The following is a 19807-nucleotide window of genomic DNA, read 5'->3' as shown; positions in this document are numbered from 1 at the left end:
TTAAAATTCAAGTATCAAAAGGAAACAATGTATTTTCAAGTCCTGTTTTATTGCGTGTCAGTAAAACTAGTCTGTAAATGTGTGTTAAATGCCTCTGGTCGGCTGCAGCGCCGGCTTCCTGTTTCAGTGTTGCACCACATCCCACTTGCAGATCCTCCCACCTCACCCCTCCCCACCGCTACGCTCAGCTCAACCCTCGGTTCCCATCAGGCCTTTGGTTCCCTTTCTGAAATCTGAGCTGTTGGCGAAGACCCGGCGAAGAGAAGCAGAGGGTTGGACAACAGAGTCGGCTGGTGGTGACTTTGAACAGTGCGAGCAATAGTTTTATCATCTTAAATGTTGTAAAACTGTAATACTGTCTGTCGCCACCAGGTGAAGCTGCAGTCAAAGCGATGTTTTTGACCACGCTCAACACCCCTAGTCAAATCTCCAATTTCATTTTATTTTTTCTATGCTAGTTTTAAAAAAAAAATTATATGTTTTATGATCATATTTTTTCACAACATTAAGCCCAAATCAGTGTAAAATCATTGAACAATACAAATATTTCAAACCTATTCTTGGCACTTTTAAGTTTTCATCTTATCTGCAACAATTTAATAAACACCGACTAACGAACGACTGCACCGAAACAGACATTTACAGATAAATGACAACCCAGAAAAAGGATAAAAAAGGGTTTGCAGTACAATGCTGCAAACACATTACACACTGGATTAAACCTCTGTTGATTCCTGTTTTTTTTAAAAATATAAAATAATTTATATAGCGTCCTTCTTAAATTGCAGATGAAATACAAAATGACAGATGCTTGAAAACAGGACACATTCACACATTAGAGCAATAAAAAAGTATGAGCACAGAGAGAGAGAACAAACGATACATGTAGTAGAAAAACAACTGATTTGTAGTGAAAGCAAAGTTAAAACATAAAAACCATAAGATAGCACAAAAGAGAATTTCCAACTGAAAGTGGAATTAATTAAAAACAAGAGCATAAAAGTACGTTTTGAGCTGCTTCATGAAAACAACCACACAAATACGAGGAGGAAAAGCAACAATCATCCAAACTCTAACGATGTCCTGCTTCGGGTTGCTCAGGTTCTCATCCATCTCTGGATGTGGTTGAAGGTTACAAATAATTCGGTGAGAGTTTAGTCTGCCTGTATTTATCATCTACACCATTTGGACTATGATTGAAAGACTGCGTTCGATTCGTCAACTCGGACAATTCTTTATAATCCAACAGCTGAAGAAGATCTGAGCAAAAGTGTGATATACAATTTGTGCACTTCACTGTACAATGCACTCAAGTGTCCACCAGGGGCGCAGCGTAAACACCAGGAAACAGATATTAACACGTGTTTTGGCCCAAAAACACGACCACAGTACCGAATTTACAGTACGGATTTGAACATTCATTTTGTGTTTTCTTTAAGGCACTGGATAAAATAAAGGAAATATTTTTTGTGATCACTGCATTCTGTGGTCATAGAACGGCAGATTCACCTCAGGACACCTTACACTGTTTCGTTCCAGGTCGACTCTTATCACCTGTATGGAGAAGAAAAAGCAAATGAATAAAAGATTAGTGAAGCGAGAAAACATTATGTGGAATTCCTCCATTAATTTGCTGCATGAGTTGGATTAGATCAGAGGTTTTTCCAACACTCGGCACACAGTAACCTGTTGCATGTGTCTATAATTTATGACAATGGCAGCCAACAAAAACAACATTGTTGTTAAAATTGTCTCATAGCTCCTCTAACTTTATCGCCCAACCCTTCAGGGGAATTTTGGCCCGCACGTTCGGAAACCCTGGATTCAATAATTTGTCTTTGTAAGTCTTTAGATAAGTCCACTTTATTCCTAACTTACCGTCATTGTCCTGTGCGGTGTTGACAGTTTGCTGGGACTCTGTCCTCTGGCCCAGGTTCGACGGCTTCTTCCCCCTCCACTTGGACGACGATCTCACGATCACCTCCTCGTTCTCATCGGTTTGACTGGTCTCCGTGGGTGAGGGGCACGTGTTGTTCGTGAGGCTGTTGACCGACAGCTTACTGGGAGATTTCCGGCTGAACAATTTCTGCCTCCACGTGAGCTGCCCCTTCCCGACCCCCTTGGGCCTCTTGAAGATTTCACTCGGGGCCTCCGAGGGCAAATGGCCCAGCCGGTCTAACTTCTCGCTGTTGGTCACTTGCTGCTTCTCCTCGTCCAGCTCCTCTGGATACTTGGACAGAATTGACCCCCTCTTGGGTCCTGGCTCCTGCAGAGACCCTGTGGGACGTAGGGCGTCCCCAAACACCAGCGAGTACTTGGGGTTGTAGTATTTGTGCGCGGGCACCTCAATTTTGTCCTTTCGCGAGTCCCCTAAGCTGACCTGGAAACGGGAGGTGGTGGCCGGTAAGGGCGGACGCTTAGACGCCGCTCTGGAACGTACTGTGGTGGTCAGGGCGGCGGCAGGCGGGCTGACGTGGAACTCCTTGTAGAGGTCCATCTTCTCCGAGATGGCGTACAGTTCCCTGAAGTCGAGGTCAAAGGAGTCAACCACTTGTCCCGTCATCACCGTGATCATGTTTCGGTCCATACGGGATGTGGACCAGGAGAAACTAGGACAGAGAGACAGCAGTTAAATATTATTTGGTGTCATCGTGGTTTAATGTGGTCCAGGAGACACCCACTATTGTCGGAACTACCACAGGTGAGATTTGAGCAACTTTAGCAGCCGTTCATACGTGGACAGATCGTCACTGCGATATTGTCACAACCGTGCGCGCGGCCAATCTCAACTACACACCTGTACAGTTCCAGTTCTGTATCCTGCAGGTTTGTGACGCAATCGCGTTGACAAAATCTGTCCACGGATGCACAAACACCTGCCAGAGTGCAGCCTTTGCAGTACAAATACGTAAATAGCCAGTCGTCTAGACTCGGCGTTGTATACTTTGTACTTCAACCAGCACATGCAATACAAGCTCACATACTCTTCACCAGTGACGGGTCAGAAAACAAGTGTTGCACACCGGACAGTGACACCACGAGCTCACCTGTAGGAGCCGAACGCCACTTTGTCTCCGTCCACCAGCATGTACTTGTTGCAGAGCGAGCCCGGCAGCCTGCCGAACGACAGGCAGAACCCGTTCCCCTGCAGCATTCTGGCTCTGATGTTCTGCCACCGCAAACAGGTTAGATGGCACAGGCACTTTAAATTTAAGGAACTTTTAGGAGTGTAGCGCTTGTAGAAAAAAGAAACAACATCCGTTAACCTTTACACACAAACTGAAGTATAACAGGCGCCCGTGTAAATGAAAGATCCAACGGGAAACCTGTTCGCATCGCAAAAGGACTAGATTGAAGAAGGTTAATGAATTTCTGTTCTGCTATTAAAATGTCTTTTATTAGCTCATCTTTAGGAATTAAAGTGCACAGAGACACATGTTTGATGTCAGCTGTGTTTTTGTTTTGCTGAGATTTTATTATTTTTGCCATCGAGCATTTTAACGTGAAGCTGTTTTCGTTTTACATCTTTTACACTGAGATGTATGGAAGAGTATGAGGGCCAGGCATAAGAAGAAAAAAATATTATTTTACACAATCAAAAATGTCGAGAATAAGGTGGAAATGTCCCTAAACGTCCGTGTTGTGGCTCCAGTTCACCTGTCACACGTCCACGTTAACTAACGTTAGCAGAGCTACGCTAGCTCCGCTAACTGCACGCCTCTCGAAATTCATCAACGGTTGTTTTGCAATTGAACGTCATCGTGTCAGGACGCAGCTAGCGTTTAGCTTAGCAAACCGGCTAACAAAACATCGACATCCGGTTGTTTGGTGCTGCTGAGAAGTGCTTCCAGGTCACAATTTAAACTTTATTCTCCACATTTCAACTTTATCTTGAAATGCTGAATATTTTTTAAATCTCCCCTTTCTTTTCTCATGACTGCCCCTAATACTCTTCCGTAGAGTTGTGTGGATGAAATAGCGTCAAATCTAATATTCAAATGCAGTAGAGTTGGCTACTAGCATTAATAATTTGTTTAAAACCTTTCCCCTACAAAAGTTGACACAGATAAACTTCGCCTCATTTGATTTGTTAGTCGTATGTTTGAAAAAAAAAAGAAGAAATGGTCCAGGTTAATCCTCCTGCGTCATGTCTGAGGCGTACCTTCATCTCCTAAATGTGAAAATGGCGTCTTACCCGGAGGTGCTGCGAGCCAATCTGCAGCCTGGAGCACATATCCAGGAAGTGCGGCACGCCTTGCTTGTCCAACACGATGTAAACGGGCACGGAGCGTCGAGACGCCGCGTCCATCAGGTCCTGCAGGATCTGTAGGTCTGTGAGCAAGTCCATCACGATCGCTATCACCTGCGACAGAAGAACAACAAGTTCAGGGGCTTTGTGATTATTTTAAAGGCAACAACAAGTCACAGTATATTTTGGAGGGAATGTGCAGGAGAACAGGTTAGTGTGACAATATAATTTAGTTCAACTGCAAGATTTCAATAAACTAACAAATAGGTTTTCCAACTACAACTCTGACACAAACACAAAAAGGATTATAGCAAAAAACTAAAATATATATATATATTTTACTGAATTTCATACGACTAGATTATTTAAAATCAAAGTTGATTCTTTATACAAAAGCAGCGCTACTGCTTTTTACAGACAATTTTAAATGACACATGACTCAAAGCCCCCAGTGTGTAATTTTTTGTACTTTTCAGGCGGCATCTGGTGGTAAAGTTGCAGACCTCAACCAACTGAGCAACCGACAGGGGACACTTTATGGTGGCGCACAGCCGATTCCATTTCCGGTTTCCCGCAGCGCTGAAAATTCAAGGCGAAAGCGACGTACTCTGTAACCGTTTTGTGCGACCATATTTAATGCTGCGTTCCATTATACCTTGGAACCGCTCGGAACCTCGGGTCCCCCGAGTCGCAGTGGAACCGGAACGCAGCAGAACACGACGTGGCCAACATGGCGACTCACACGGGGGTCGGGTCCACCTCGTGCTAATTTATTGAACTCATTCAAAGTTGATGAAAGAACATCGGTTCTGTGATGCAGGTGACACATAGTAATGGACAATATATTCAATTCATGTGAATGCGTTCTTCTGAATATTACACACTGTAGCTTTAACAACACGGCAATAATGGGTTTCACTTGTTCACACTGCTGCTGTAATTACTTTTCCCCCCAACAAAATTGTCGCCGTGTCAATTTTTTTATCAGGAAGAAAAACAAAGAAAACAATTGGCAATAAAAAGTTTCGGGGCGAATCCGTCTTGAAGCGCTACCCAGTGATACACTCAGCCCGAGGGGAAGGCGTAAACCACCGTGTCATCCCTCTGCTGTGTTCCAGTCAGGGCCGACGGAACTTTACCACAACAAGAGATTAGCGGAGGGACTTCGGTCTCGCACAGTATCTGATGGTGTCCGAAGAGACGCGGCCGTGCAGCTTCTTGTGTACAGGCAAAACAAGACGGTTTGTTAAAACCCACAGTCCCCAAATGTTCTGTATCCGTCTGTACAGCGGTATATGTTTCAGTCCCTTCGGTTTATCGCGCACCATAAAAGCGGCGCACGTCGGGATTATGGTCGACCACAGAGAGGTCGCGCAAAGTTTACACGAGTTCAAGTTTAGAATCCCATGAATATGACCTGGAAGCTGCAGTGTTCATCACACCCACCCATGAAAAACACCAAAGCGCTGATGTAAACCCCTGCACGCTGTTTGTACCCTCCAATTAATATATAATTAAGAGAACATGTTTATTAACATATAATTAATTAATAATTAATAATCCCAGCAAGTTGGGTGAAAATCCATCCATGCGTTGAGGTATTTGGTTCACACACGCGTGCAGGTGGGGAAAAAGAAAATACCCTGCTTCCATCTATAATAAAGTGGATGTATTGATTTGTTATTTCTTATATATGTTATATTATTATTATGCCAATTTCAAACCACATATCAACCAATAACGGCCCATACTGAAGAAAAGAACACTGATTGATGGTTTTTGTCTGGTGTGGTGTGGTGCAGTTTACTGAGTGGTTATGTTTTCATATTTGTATTTCTTATATTTTTATATTTGTATTGGGTTATGTGCCTGACACAGGAATTTCCCAGTTTGTGATCAATTTAGTACATTTATTTATATATCTATCTATCTATTTATAGTGGAAGACCACCGATACAACATCTGCGACAGAAAAAATTACTTTTTTTCCCGCGTTCTTTGCCGTCTTGTACCAAATTAGACAACTCGCATGCGTAATGTCGACCATGACATTAGGAGCAGGAAGCACAGGAGAGTCAGGTGTCGGGTGAGGCCCTGAACGGCGACCTGGCAGAGTTCTGGTGGAAGAACCAGTCCTCCCCGAACGTCCTGCGGCAGCTGGTCGCGTCGACTGCATGAAGAAGCAACCGGCGTGCGAGTGGCCTTGGCGGGAGGTCAGGAATCTGGAAGCCACGCCCAGTTCACTGTCGGGAACATGGGCCGAACGAGGGCAGGCAGACAGCAGCAGGGAACCAGGAAGTGATGACAAATGAGAAAATCCATAATCTCAACACCTTTTTGATGTACGATCAAATTCGTTTTTCATACAATTAGATACTTTTCTTAAACTTTTTAAAAAATGTTACTCAGCTTTGGCCAAAAGTGTGTTTTGTGACGAGGGAAATAACTTGACCTTTGACCCCTCCCATAGTTCAACTTTAAGTCCAAATTCAGTCCTCAGATGTTTCATGAGGCCGAACATGTTCTGTGGGGTCACCGTGGCCCTGACCTATGACCTTGTGTGTGTCAGATGGAATCACATTTCCCTCCTAATACGTTCCAAATACATAGAGTTAGCAATTTGACGAAATAATAAAATCGAGTCCAATCCGTTCACACTAAAGTCCAAGTGAAGGTTTGTGGCAAATCTAAAAAAAAATCCCTCCTGGAGTTTCCGCAGATGTCACATTCACAAGGCCCAACAAATGACCATGACCTCCGAACCCCCAAAGATCCAATCAGTTCATCTCCCAAGTGGACAAACCTGAGATATCGCATCCGCGAGAACGGGACAGAAGGACAGCCCCCGAAAACAGAATGCATCAGGTGGAGATTATCATAAATAAGAAGTCATTTAAAATTCATGTCTGGTCTATTTAAGTCAAGATATGTAGACCACATTGTTGGACAGAGGAACAACCCATAGACAAAGAGTCTGTGGAACATCGGTGCAGAAAGAAATGAATATTAAAACTATGAGTCAAAGCCCCGTTACTGAAACACGAGTTGAGTATTTGGTCCATCCACATGTCGAATAAAAAGGCGAGAGAGAGAAGAAGGGAAAAAAGAGAGAGTGAGGTCACGTTCAATCCGAGCTGAGGAGGCGGCTGAAATGTGCCTCATTCAACTGTTCCACTGTTACTTGGAAGTCAAAGTCAAGGAAAAGAAGGGGGGTGGGAGTGTCTCTTTAAACTTTCAACAAACGCTCCTCTGTCAGACAGGAGAAGGGCTGTTGTTTCCACTCAGCGTGTCACGCTGAGCGGCCGTGCGAGGGAATGACCACGCGGATACAAGCTGAGGCATGTGGGAGACTGACGGATCGGCATCAGGCGAAGTGAGAGAACACACAAAAACTCGAAAGAATAAATAAATATATCCATGTTGGTGCCTGTACAACTGGTTCCTCAGCATGTGGTGTCTTGAGCGTTGCACGTGCGGCCGGCCTTTGTGTTCAGAATAGCTCGCCGCCTTTCTGGTAGGCGACAACAAAGCAGCGCGGTTGGTGCGTCGCATTCCGCACATGCACACCAACCGTAACCCGCCTGATGTTTTATATATTCGTCGAACATCTCCATTGTCTCCAAACTCCCCCCCCCCCCCCCTCCCAAAAAAACTCAAGTGAAGTGCACAGAGCGGACAGTGACGCCGGTTGTTTTTTTCCTCTGGTTTATCTGTAGGGAAATATCTAAAGAGGAAGTTCACCGGTAAATCAAACGCTCGTCAAGGTATGACAAGTCCCCCCCCCCAAGTCTAAACTTTGGATAACGTTCCTCTGCAACACAAATCCTGTCGAACGACCAATAGGCCTCTACTGCAAGCTCACATGATTCAGTATCAAAAAAACGGTCTTAGAATGTCTTTGGTGCAAGTCCGACAAGATTTGTGTCGCTGCTGAGAGAAATGTTATCCAAAGTTTCGGCTTTGCGTTGAGGCCTAAGACAAGACAGGCAAGTTGAAGACATGGTGTCTTTTGGAAAATACTAGGAAATCCATATTTTGTGACAATTCATAGACCAAACTGGTGCTTTATTAATCATACGCCGAGAACAGATGCAGCGAGACTTTGCCGGACTGTTGTTGACATTCATTCCCATGTCAGCAAACACGCATGCAGACACAATTAGAGCCCGACCGACAATATCTGTTGGCCGATAATATCGGTCGATATGTTTCGAGCCCGAACGATATTATCGCCAACAGGAATGAGCCTTTAAATGTGCATTTGTGTTTTACACGTTTTATGAATAAATGTTCATTTTCTTAATTCAAGTTTTTTTAAGTTTATAGTTATTTATGATAAAGTTTATGGTTAAACTATATTATCAAGCCTTAATTACACTTCTGTCATAAAGGTTTGATTAACGACATCTTAGGAATCATTCACAGATTTAAAAGAAATATATATTTATGTTGAATCGGTATCAGGAATCTTGTACTCCATATCCATGTATCGTACGAGTCGATAAAGTAATTATCGTGACAGGCCCACTCTAAACAGTTCTGAGGTGTGTAGCGTTTGATCTGTTTGAAACCAGGAAGCGAGGGCTAAGCAAAAGAGAAAAGGGAAAAAAAACCATTAGGGAAAAGGAATGCACCAACACAAAAGACAGGGAGGGGGGCGGGAACGGAGAGCGGACAGAAGAAAACGGGGTTGTGCAATAAAGCTAGAGGTATTTGACAGAAGCTTGTGACCCAGTTTTAAAGAGGGGGGGGGGGGGGGGGGGGGGGGGGGGGGGGGGCGGAACAGATGACTCAGCCGAGTCAACCACGGCGTCTGTGAGTAAACATGACGAAGGGCAGCTTCAAATGTGCCGAGTAACTCCAGGATCTGCGCGACTGTGTGAGGAGGCTTTCGTTTTCTCAAACGTTCCAGTGCCGCACCTACAGTCTTTATGCAACCGAGTGCACAAACAAACTGCAAAGCTTTGGAGCTCAAACAGATAATCTGAGAGCACAAGGTAACCCAACAAAAACTTTGGTGTACGTCTTGTCTGTTCGTCCCCCCCAAGCGAGTTGAAATCTTATACATGCAGTATATATACAATATATTTGTTGTTTTTCTGTAATATAATGATATTGTTAAAGTTGGGGCAGGACTTTGAGCATTATGCTCCGGCCTGCTCCTTCTCGAACGCATCCTTGTTTTGTTCTTTGATGGAAACTGAGTGATTTATATTTGTATTTTTATGTGTTTTTCTTGTTGCTGATGGTTCGAGATAAATAAAAAATCGAATCAAATAAGGAATGAAATCTTTGTTATTCAAGAGAATGTGTCCAAGAAGGAAGCTCCAGTTTACCCTAGGCTAAAGGAGATTGGAAAGGCAGCATTGAAGCTCCTTTCCTAAACATTTAGAGAATCTGAACAGCTCTCATCATGGCTGTCGATCAAATATATCCGGGTGACTTCAAGATTGAGGGAAACTTCCTAAGCTAATTTAACAATTCGACCGCACCCCAGGTTTCCTGTAGTAGAGGGAGATGAGGTCATAAGACCATGGGTGAAAGAATGGGGGCACCATGAAAGGTTCTTGATTTACTGAAGTGTAATATCATGGTTTTAAACTGTGCAACTGGGAAATAAGTTCACAACCTATTGTGCCCCATTCTGCCCCGGACCTGCTCCCAGACCTGCTCCTAGGTCCCGGACCTGCTCCTAGGTCCAGGGGTGGTGCCAAAAAGCAATCGTCCTGGTTTTATCTGGATCAAACTCTCATAACAGGCACATATACACAATTTTTTGTCCATAGCAATATCAAAGATATGTCTTTGTGAAACTTTAACGTTTCTTGTAACAGAATAATCACAATTGTGTCCAAGTTTTGCCGATTATAGCGTAATCAGGCATGGTTTGCTCACAGGAAATACGATCCTACAGTTTTTAAGGTTTGTTTCCGTTTGTATGTCTAATATTACTGCACTGTAATTAACATGAGGATATATGGTAATGGGTTATGTCATAGAATAAAGAAATTATTGCAATTATCCTTAAAACTGCATTATTTTACCTACTCTGTCTTAGATTATAACCCATGCAGTTTTTTCACCAGTTGAAAAACCTTTAAATGGGCCATACAACCCATGAAACACATATTACCTGCCCAAAAAAAATCAGTTTCTGGCAGATGATCACTTTTTGGCACCACACCGGACCTGCTCCTAGGTCCCGGACCTGCTCCTAGGTCCCGGGACCTGCTCCTAGGCCCCGGGACCTGCTCCTAGGCCCCAGGACCTGCTCCTAGGCCCCCTGCCCCCCCTCACCTTGCCGGCCTCCTGGATGAGCCTCCGCACCACCTCCTTGATGTGAGGCCCGTTGTCCTTGGGCGGGTGCGTGTGCACGGACACCCGGGTCACGCCCTTGAACAACCCGCCGCTGGGCCAGCCGATGTCCAGCGGCGGCACCTCGGTGTCCGACATCTGCGGCCAGTAGGTGGAGTGAACCCCCGAGTCCGCGTCGGCGCCGCCGGCGGCCCCCTTGCGTCCGCCGCCCTCCTCTTCGCCCTCCTCCTCGTACCGCTTGAACGTGTTCATCAGCACTTTGACTTCTCTGGCGGACAGGAAGTCCCTCACGTCGTCGTCCTTGAGTCGCGTCTTGAAGGCGCCGTCGCCGTTGCGCAGCAGCTCCTCGACGGCGGCGCGCTGCTCCTCGCTGTAGTAGAACTCCGGCTTGGACTCCGGCACCTTGGCCCCGATGCGGCCGTCCTCCATGCACGCGAGCTGGGATTCGGCCATGACTGTGAGTGACGGGCCCCCGACCCCCCCTGCTCCTTCCCGCAGCTCAGAGGAACTTCTGAGTCCACAGAGGCGTCAGGTGAAACTAAAGAGACCTGGGGGAGAGTTCCCTCACCTGGGAGGGAGGGAGGGAGGGAGGCGCGTAAAGACGCACGGTGCCATCGCGCGCAGTGGACCGCGGGCACGCCCTGCAGGCTCCTCCGTCACATTGGGACATGTTGCCCTGGAACTTTACTTTACTGTTGACTGTCTGCAAATATAAGATCTCACACCACATCACACGTTCTCTTATTTCAGTTGGATTTCATTCATCCAGCCCAGGTACACATGCCCTGCACCACTGGCAGACCTTTCAAACATACATTTGATTATTATTATTATTATTAAATATTATTTCACTTTGTATTTATTTTTATTTAAGATATCTGATTTCAAATAACAGAGGGAGCATGGATAGCGCTGCGACAATTATTTTCATAATCGATTAATCTGTCCATTATTTTCTCAATAATCGATTAGTTGTTTGGTCCATAAAATGTCATAAAGTGTCGATTGTGTTTCCCCAATCGTGTTTTGTTTCGTCCACACGCCAAAGATATTCAGTTTTACTGTCACAGAGGAGCAAAGAAACCAGAAAATATTCACATTAAAGAAGCTGAAAACAGTGATCTTTGAATTTTGTCTTCATAAAAAGTACTATTTGTAAAAAACGATTAATCAATTATCAAAATAGTTGCAGATTCATTTATTGATTGATTAAATGTTGCAGCTCTAATCCAGGAGATGTTTTCCTGGAAAAGGGGGGCCGGTTCTGTGGAAACATGACAGGGCTGTGAAGCAGTTTCTCTTTTCCTTTTAAGTGTTCGTTGTTGCGGAGAAAGATAAGCTCCGGTGATAAACTGACAGAGCAGCAACTTTTTATTTAGGTCAAAGACAGAGAGACTGAGCCAAGTGGAATATGTGACACACACACACACACACACACACACACAGGTTTAATCTGACAAAGGCCAACAGCTCCTCTGTCTTATTTTGTGAATATCTGTACTTTTTATTTAAGATAATGAGCATATAAATCAATGCATATTGTTCATATGAACATTCATGACAAATGCTGTATTTAAGTTTGAACCTTTGGTTTTCCATTTTACCTTTCAGTATTAAAAAAAAAAAAAAAAGCTTTTCCGGGACACTTATTTGTTTTATGGAGGTTGTACCAGCAATATCAGCTAAAACCTTCATTGGAAGGATTATCAGTGTTACTGAGCCAAGTACAAACAAATATTCAAACCAGATACAATGGACTTGTGTCATAACTGAAACAGTGCGTGACCTTTGAGTTGGTTCGACTTCTCTGTGTTATCAGTCACTTTGTAAAAAGGAAGATGTCAGATATATTGGAATCAAGTTAATTCATGTTTAGGACTACTGTCTTATGAATATATTTTTTTATAAATATTAAACCCAACATGTACATTTCATGTGTTAAAGCTACAGTGTGTAATATTACAAAGAACTTATTCACAGAAATTGAACATATTGTCCATAACTGTGTGTTCATGAATGTATAATCACCTGATGTTTTTCCGTAAACTCTGAATGAGTTAAATATAGTTACATCAGGTGGACCTGACCTCCGTGTGAGTCTCCATGTTTGCTACGTCGCGTTGAATCCAGAATACGTCGCATTCGCGTTGAATTTTCAGCTGCTTACGGTTTACGGTTTGCAACTTTACCACCAGATGCCGCCAGAAAATTACACACTGGGGCTTTGAGTCTTTAAGAAATCCTGAAAATCGTTTGACAAACAACCAGTTATATAAAATGACAATATGTTTGGCATAATATGAAACAGAAATCCAATGCACAGTATGTGTGTTCGCCAAAGCTAAAGTTAAATCGTAGTTTTTAATTCAAGACAGTTGAAACTTTCCGTCACAAAATCGCTCGGGGTCTTTTTCTCCGGATGTGGGCTCAATGCGGGTTGACGTTTGTGTTGCCGGTGTGAGAACCATCCGTGAAGTGTAGAGTCACTGTCACATGACGTGTGCGCGTGTCAGATGGGTTCGGTGTAGTTGGAGGGGAACAGGCCCGTCTTGCCCCTCAGCCGCCCCCTCCACCAGGCCTGGTCGAGGCGCTCCAGCACCTCGATGACATCGCCCGCGCTGAACCCCAGCTCGTCCGTCTCTATGGCGAGGAAGCTGTACTCGGCTCTGACCTGCGTGCTGGAGGGGGCGTCGTGCTGGAGATGGGACGCAGACAGACAGACAAGTGTCACTCACCCTCGCAGGCCGATGCAAATTGAAATTTTTCAGTTGGATATCACGGCTGCAACGAGCTTCAAAGATTTATTTCTTGTGTGCCGAGAATTCTAGACTGAAGTTAAACGAGCAGAAAAATTCCCTTTGTCTAAATAAATTTCAAACATTTCATCATCATCAAATTAATATAATCAATTATTGAAATCCCCAGCTAACTGATGGGGACACGTACACACTCATCCGTGTGCGCGCACGAAAGGAAAGGCACAGTCGCCGAGTACCTGTGGAGGTGCAGATGGAAGCGTGAGGTCGGCTGGTGGAGCAGCGGCAGGAGAAGCAGGAAGAGGTGGAAGAGAATCTGAGCGTCCTCGCCGCTGGTGACACATTGAAAGCTTAAGTGCATTAAAAAAAAAAAAATAGTATTTGTAGTTTGGAAGTTTTAAAAACGTAGTCAAGGTTTTCATTGTTACCCATTTCGTCTCCTGGAGGAATATCAGCGTTTTTTTGGCGACAGACTTGGTTTTATAATATTTCACCAGCTGGTTGAGGGAAGGGAACTTCTCCGACCACAGGTAATACTGCCCCTCTCTGTCCCGGAGCACCTTGAAGTGCTGCACATTCGTTTCATGTCTACAAGCACAATTAAACAAAATGAGAGGAATATAGATTTTTATTTCAATTTATGTCTATTAATCGTATTTATATTATCATATTTATCATCGCGTGAAACGCACGCGCTGAGTGAGTGCACCTGACAGAGAGAGAGAACTCGCCGGCGGCGGCGTTTTGCGTGCTCCACATGAGGAAGGCCCCCAGGGGCCGCGACATCAGCGTCCGCTGGGCCTCGCTGTGGCCGGCGTCTTCGTCGTACCAGCTTGGAGTCGTGCGGAGGAGGGAGGCGGGGAAAGTGACAGAGGGGTCACAATGGTGACGAGGGAGTTGATGGGAGAAGAGGGCGACGAGGGCAGAGAGGAGGGGAATTAGAAACCCCTCTGTATCCGCCAAATGAACATTCGCGTTACATGCGACGACTGTTTTCCGTGCCATATGGTTTGATGTCATTCTCCCATGAAACGTTGCGATGTTTCCCTAAAGACGACTTGTTCCCCCTTCTCCTCTTGTTGGGTTTTTACCTGGGCAGGTGGAAGCTGATGAAGTTCTTAGGTACCAGGCCCTCAACCCCGCTGAGCTCCGCCATGTACCAGTTCCCGGTGGTCTGCAGAATCTGCCACAGTGGAACACGATCACAGAAGACACAATCACCAGAAATGAAGGCTGCATCCATACGATACCGGTCCAGACGAGCGTTTTAAGAAGATAAGTAATCGCCATACATGCTAACACAGGTTTTGTTCAGGAAGCGGATCATCTACTCTACGGTCGGTTGCTTAGTTGCGGAAACTACTAGAAAGAGCAATGATGAAAAGAAGAGCAGGGATGACAAAGCACCTGTCACACACGAGGTTCTGTGTCTCAGTGAAAAACTCTGTCTCGCGGTGTTCTACTGTTAAGTATGGTGTTCCCCAAGGCTTAGTTCTGGGACCAATTGGATTTTCATTAAACATGCTCCCTCCCACGACAAAACACATTTTCCCATCTGCTGGCTACCGAGTGGAACTTATCAATCTGGTTGCGAGAAATCTTGGCATCTGGTTTGCCAGTACTTCAACGTTTGGGTGATTCAGGATGCATTCTAGTGCCTGCTGTCAACCGACCAACTCATAGCTACCGACTCTCGATCGGATCTCTCAGGACGGACGTTAATATCAGGTCTGAACGGGGCCATAGAGGATCTCGGAGTCCTATTAAAGTGTATAAATGATTTGCCCCATACTGATTAAGGCAGGAGGAAAAGGTCTATAAACATCAGTGTAACTTAAGACTGACACTTAGGAAAGAGATCTCATGGTAGGTCCGTCTTCAAAATATACAGAACGCAACTGTGCAATACAAGTGGGAATAGTTTGCTTGAATATTGTTATTTGACTCGTCTTTGACAGATTAACTTCCAGTCTCTTATTGCCTCTGTTATGTAGTTTTACTTTTTTGTAATGCGTCTGTCAAGACGCGCAAAGACACAAAGATTTCACTGCAGAAAATAGATTCGAATTTTGAGCGGCAGGATGCAGTTCCATAGCGAATTCTTACAACCAGCTGCACAATCTATTGAAAAAAACTATTGTTACTCAGCCTTGACTCAGAAGTCACCTAGGTGACACTGATTTACATGAAAGTGCCACAGGCGCCACATTCACACGCTACATTTGAATGTTTTGTCATGCTATTCATCACGGACTCCATGTGTGCGATGGGGTGTTGAAAAGGCAAAGCAGAGGCTACGTGTAAGCTGAAGGAATGTTTGGTGTGTGTCGTGCAGAAAGTGTGTGTGTGTGTGTGTGTGTGTGTGTGTGTGTGTGTGTGTGTTCCTTACCTTCAACTGGTCTCCCTCCCTGAAGCTGAGTTCATCGTCATCTGTCGCCTCAAAGTCGTACTTGGCTGCAGCCTCCATGGTGAGGGACCTTCAAGGAAAGAGCGTAAACGTGTCGTGTTTTCTGGTTTACAAATATATGAATTAAAGTATGTTTGTAGGGTTTTCTTTTATCTAGTAATGCAGCCAACAAGCCCACAAACTTATGTAGATCAAGAACAGAACCACAACCCAGTTAAATTTGGTCAACATTATTTTTAAAAGGGCTCAAAGTTAGAGATATTAACCCTGTTTGAATGTGAAGCACATTCTATAACTCCATGTACAGGCATTAAAGGGATGTGGAAACTATAACAACCACCTGTCGTCTCCCCTTCATTTAGCATTTACACACTGCACACGACAGAAACCGATATGACAGAGAGAAATCAATAAACTATCACGAGCGTCAACTGGACTTATTTCATGGGGAGTGCAATTGGACCCAGTATGCGGGAAGGTGATGTTCCTTCAGTGAACACAGACGGCTCAGAAAGCAGAAGGCCGACAAACCATAATTCAAAACGACAATCTGTTGCCGTTTCTGCGCCTTATTGACGAGACAGAAACAGAACTGTGTCACTCACCGCGCACGGTGTGTGTCGCTCTCCCCGCGGAGCCGAGACCGGACAGCCTGCAGACTGCGGCTGCCACGGAAACACTCTGTCTGTCTCTGTCCGCTGACCAATCACACGGATGCAGACAATGCCGGTCTAGAGATACATGAAAAAGATTAGAACTTATAGGCACAAACAAATTCTGTGGGAACTGGAAGGCAATATTTTAAGCAACATTTTTTTTTGTATAATGCTGCATACAGTTCACAAAAGGATGGTCTTCTGGTTTTCCTTTATTGACTAATTTGTTACATTGTGTTTGGATTTATGATTCTGTATCTTTCTGTGGCTCTGCCTAAATTAAAACTCCCTTTTTTAATTTTTCCGTATTTTACTTTGGTCCCGGCCGGGGCACTTGAGGAACCGACGGGATGTGTGTGGTTTCAGAGCCTTCTGCTGACAGCGGGATTCGATCAAGCCACTGATTTGGAAAAAGAAAAAGAGATGTGAAGCAATCAGCTTTCTCACCACGAGAGGGTTGGTTGATGAATGGGCTCCCATGCACCCTCATAAATGTGTGTGTGTGTGTGTGTGTGTGTGTGTGTGTGTGTGTGTGTGTGTGTATGTGTGTGTGTGTGTGTATGTGTGTGTGTGTGTGTGTGTGTGTGTGTGTGTGTGTGTCACTTGTGTCTTTTTGCCTCTTAATAGCAGTTGCCAAGGTGACCTACAGCTGGATGTGCATCTATTGTTATGCAGCGTATTATGCAGCATCAAGAAAATCAAACTGGGTACAGGTGTAACCAGTCACACACTGTGTGTGTGTGTGTGTGTGTGTGTGTGTGTGTGAGAGGATTCATACGTGGCTCAATGCGGACGCATGCGTTTTAACAATCTGTGACAGTCGCCTTCTTTGAGGCTGCGAGAGAAATTCAAACTTGACGGTGAGTGAGAGCGAACGGAGGAGGAGGGAGAGAGAGAGGGAGACATGTGTGATAAATGTTCTGTGAGCAAACTTCACATTTCATTCTGTTTACCACCTTCCATTCCCCTGAACCTCTGTCCAAGTCTGTGGAGGCGGAGGAGAAAGATCGGGATCGGTTTTGACTTTCGACAAAACAGCTCTTTGAACATCTGTTCAAACAAAAAAAATAATATCCCCACCCGGAATTGAAAGCAGCCAGAACAACTACAATATAACTTCCTTCTAACAGTCATACAATCCGACAGTACTGTCACCAGAAGGTAAACACCCGCGCTTCACACAGAGAGAAACACAATCTCAAGTACAGATTTGAAATGGAAAAATGCTCCGCCAGGGCCAGTCAAGGGAATTTAAAGGTACAGTGTGTAATATATAGAAGAACTTTGTCACAGAAATTGAATGACCTGTCCATAACTATGTGTTCATATATGTATAATCACCATGTTTATTCGTCAACTCTGAATGAGTTAAATACAGTTCCATGAGGTGGACCCGACCTCCGTGGACCCGACCTCCGTGTGAGTCTCCATGTTTGTTACGTCTTGTTGAATACGGTCGTTGCACAATACGGTGCAGAATACGTCGCATTGGCGTTGAATCTTAAGCGCTGCCAGAAACCCGAATTGGAATCTGCGGTGCGCCGCCATAAAGTGTCCCCTGTCGGTACTTGACCACCAGATGTCGCCAGAAAACTACAAAAATTACACACTGGGGCTCTTTGGGTCTTTTGGTTGTTTTTTTTTTGGATTGATTGAAAATGTATTTCGAACATGTAAAAGAAAAGGTGATACAGAAAATAATAACCTTACACAAAAATAGATAGCACAGCGATACATTACCTAACCCTTTGCTTGTTCTTTCAACCAGCAACGTACATCGATGCTGTTGTATCCAAAGTGACATTTTGTCCTTTACAGGTCCATATTACTTCCATTCAAATTTGCTGTTCTTTTTAAATAGATAAAATATGTATATGTCAGTTCATCTTATGGCTCTGTCCGTGTAAAAAAGTGCTCCTCGCCATGGCAACGGTTCCCATGTGTGTCCTGCCATTGTAAACAGCGCTGAGACGACCCTCATCTCAATACCATACATATTCATCCCATCTGAGCGACACAGGACAGAGACTGGGTCGGTGTGGGAGGAGGTGGAGATGAAGAGGGGAGATGAAGGGGATACAGGTACTGCACACGCACACACACACACACACACACACACACACACACACACACACACACATCTGACCTCCTGCCATGTCTGCGAGTTGAATAATTCAGCAGCACAGAGGTGTTGCAGAGGGCAGTGGTGTGTGTGTGTGTGTGTGTGTGTGTGTGTGTGTGTGTGTGTGTGTGTGTGTGTGTGCGTGCGTGCGTGTGTGTGTGCGTGCGTGTGTGTGTGGAGCGTGGACTGTCAGTCCCACCGATAAAATATTGCACTGCTCAGTCTTTATCATATGTGTGTTATGTTTGATGTTTGTATAAGTGAAGTTATTGTGATTCTATGCGTTTCCAGTTCCATCATGTGCTTCGGTTTCACCTGTTGCCATGCAGACCACAGGTGTCCACATTCAGTCATCCTGAATATCGCAGGAGAATAAGTAAAGATTTTAGGAGTTGGATTAGTTGCCGCACACGTGTCCAGTATTACCACATTTCATTTTGATGGTTTCCAAAATAAATCATAATCATATATAATTTAGCATACACCTGGCAAAACACATTTTATGTCGAACTAGAACTTGTTTTTCTTTTCATTTTTTTCTGTTCAGTCTTCTTGCCTTTAAGATTTATGGATTGCGATCATGCTTGTGCGTATGCAAAAAACAGTAGTTAACAAAAATTAAATATAAATTTAACAAAAATAAATTCTTGTGGCAATTATGATTTTACTTTCTTTGCTCAAAGAGCAGCAGGAGAGACCATCGTGCAGAAAAAGGTTTGATTCTCTCGTGATGTTAGTTCAATGTTCACCACCACCACAACCACCACACGCTTTGTGATGCTCCTGGTGCTGGTCAGCAGGGGGCAGCAGACTGCTTAAATAAGCACCTGAGAGGAGGAGACACACACACACACAAACACACACACACACGCTTGTCCATCAGACATATCTTCGGCAGAGTATAAAATGATGTCAAGCAGTGGACACGCTGCTCTGCATCTGACAGCCACCAGCCATGACGGTGTTCCCCCTGTGACACACACACACACACACACACACACACACACTGTTGATGCTTCACATCCTCTCCTGGACTGTGTTCTGTTGTGTATTATTTGCTCAGCAGACTGTGAGTCAAAGGTGTCAGATATGCAGCCAAGATCACACAGTGTAAAAAACACAAAAGAGTTGTCACATTCAGTCACTCACCAGTCTTCGATCCTCCCACCGTACCGTACCGTACCGTACCCACGGCCCGTCTCCTTGTCACGTTCGGTATGTTGGTCGGCACAGTTTGCCCTTGTTTGCCAGAGGCACCAGATGGTGAATCCGCAGGAGCCGTCCTGCACACGGGGCCTCCGA

At 44.6% G+C, this 19807-nt stretch overlaps 2 protein-coding genes across 2 annotated transcripts; both read right to left on the bottom strand.

The window, feature by feature from the left end:
* Window positions 1–30: 30 nt before the first annotated feature.
* fam83fb (family with sequence similarity 83 member Fb) lies at window positions 31–11116 on the bottom strand. The gene is made up of 5 exons (XM_035638490.2): window positions 10547–11116; window positions 4196–4363; window positions 3048–3169; window positions 1879–2609; window positions 31–1554 (listed from the first exon to the last, which is right to left on the bottom strand). Exons 1-5 carry the CDS (start codon window positions 11015–11017, stop codon window positions 1511–1513), a joined length of 1536 nt encoding a protein of 511 aa, XP_035494383.2. The 5' UTR covers window positions 11018–11116; the 3' UTR covers window positions 31–1510.
* Window positions 11117–12689: 1573 nt separating this feature from the next.
* Window positions 12690–16459, bottom strand: grap2b (GRB2 related adaptor protein 2b). The gene is made up of 7 exons (XM_035637413.2): window positions 16333–16459; window positions 15710–15797; window positions 14412–14503; window positions 14030–14152; window positions 13749–13908; window positions 13560–13652; window positions 12690–13259 (listed from the first exon to the last, which is right to left on the bottom strand). Exons 2-7 carry the CDS (start codon window positions 15785–15787, stop codon window positions 13074–13076), a joined length of 732 nt encoding a protein of 243 aa, XP_035493306.2. The 5' UTR covers window positions 15788–15797; window positions 16333–16459; the 3' UTR covers window positions 12690–13073.
* Window positions 16460–19807: the final 3348 nt, after the last annotated feature.

The sequence above is a fragment of the Scophthalmus maximus genome, chromosome 8 (assembly GCF_022379125.1).
Source record: "Scophthalmus maximus strain ysfricsl-2021 chromosome 8, ASM2237912v1, whole genome shotgun sequence".
In the NCBI taxonomy this organism is placed as follows: Eukaryota; Metazoa; Chordata; class Actinopteri; order Pleuronectiformes; family Scophthalmidae; genus Scophthalmus; species Scophthalmus maximus.
This window is presented reverse-complemented; position numbering and strand designations above follow the sequence as displayed.

Bases quoted from the DNA above. Each gene is read 5' to 3' on its own strand.
- fam83fb (XM_035638490.2), bottom strand. From the start codon at position 11,017: ATGGCCGAATCCCAGCTCGCGTGCATGGAGGACGGCCGCATCGGGGCC. The intron at 3,170-4,195 runs GTAAGACGCCAT...TTGCGGTGGCAG, and splicing joins TTGGCTCGCAGCACCTCCGG to AACATCAGAGCCAGAATGCT. The intron at 1,555-1,878 runs GTAAGTTAGGAA...TTCTCCATACAG, and splicing joins CACCGCACAGGACAATGACG to GTGATAAGAGTCGACCTGGA.
- grap2b (XM_035637413.2), bottom strand. From the start codon at position 15,787: ATGGAGGCTGCAGCCAAGTACGACTTTGAGGCGACAGATGACGATGAA. The intron at 13,653-13,748 runs GTAACAATGAAA...ATGTGTCACCAG, and splicing joins TCCTCCAGGAGACGAAATGG to CGGCGAGGACGCTCAGATTC. The intron at 13,260-13,559 runs GTACTCGGCGAC...TCCCATCTCCAG, and splicing joins TTCCATCTGCACCTCCACAG to CACGACGCCCCCTCCAGCAC.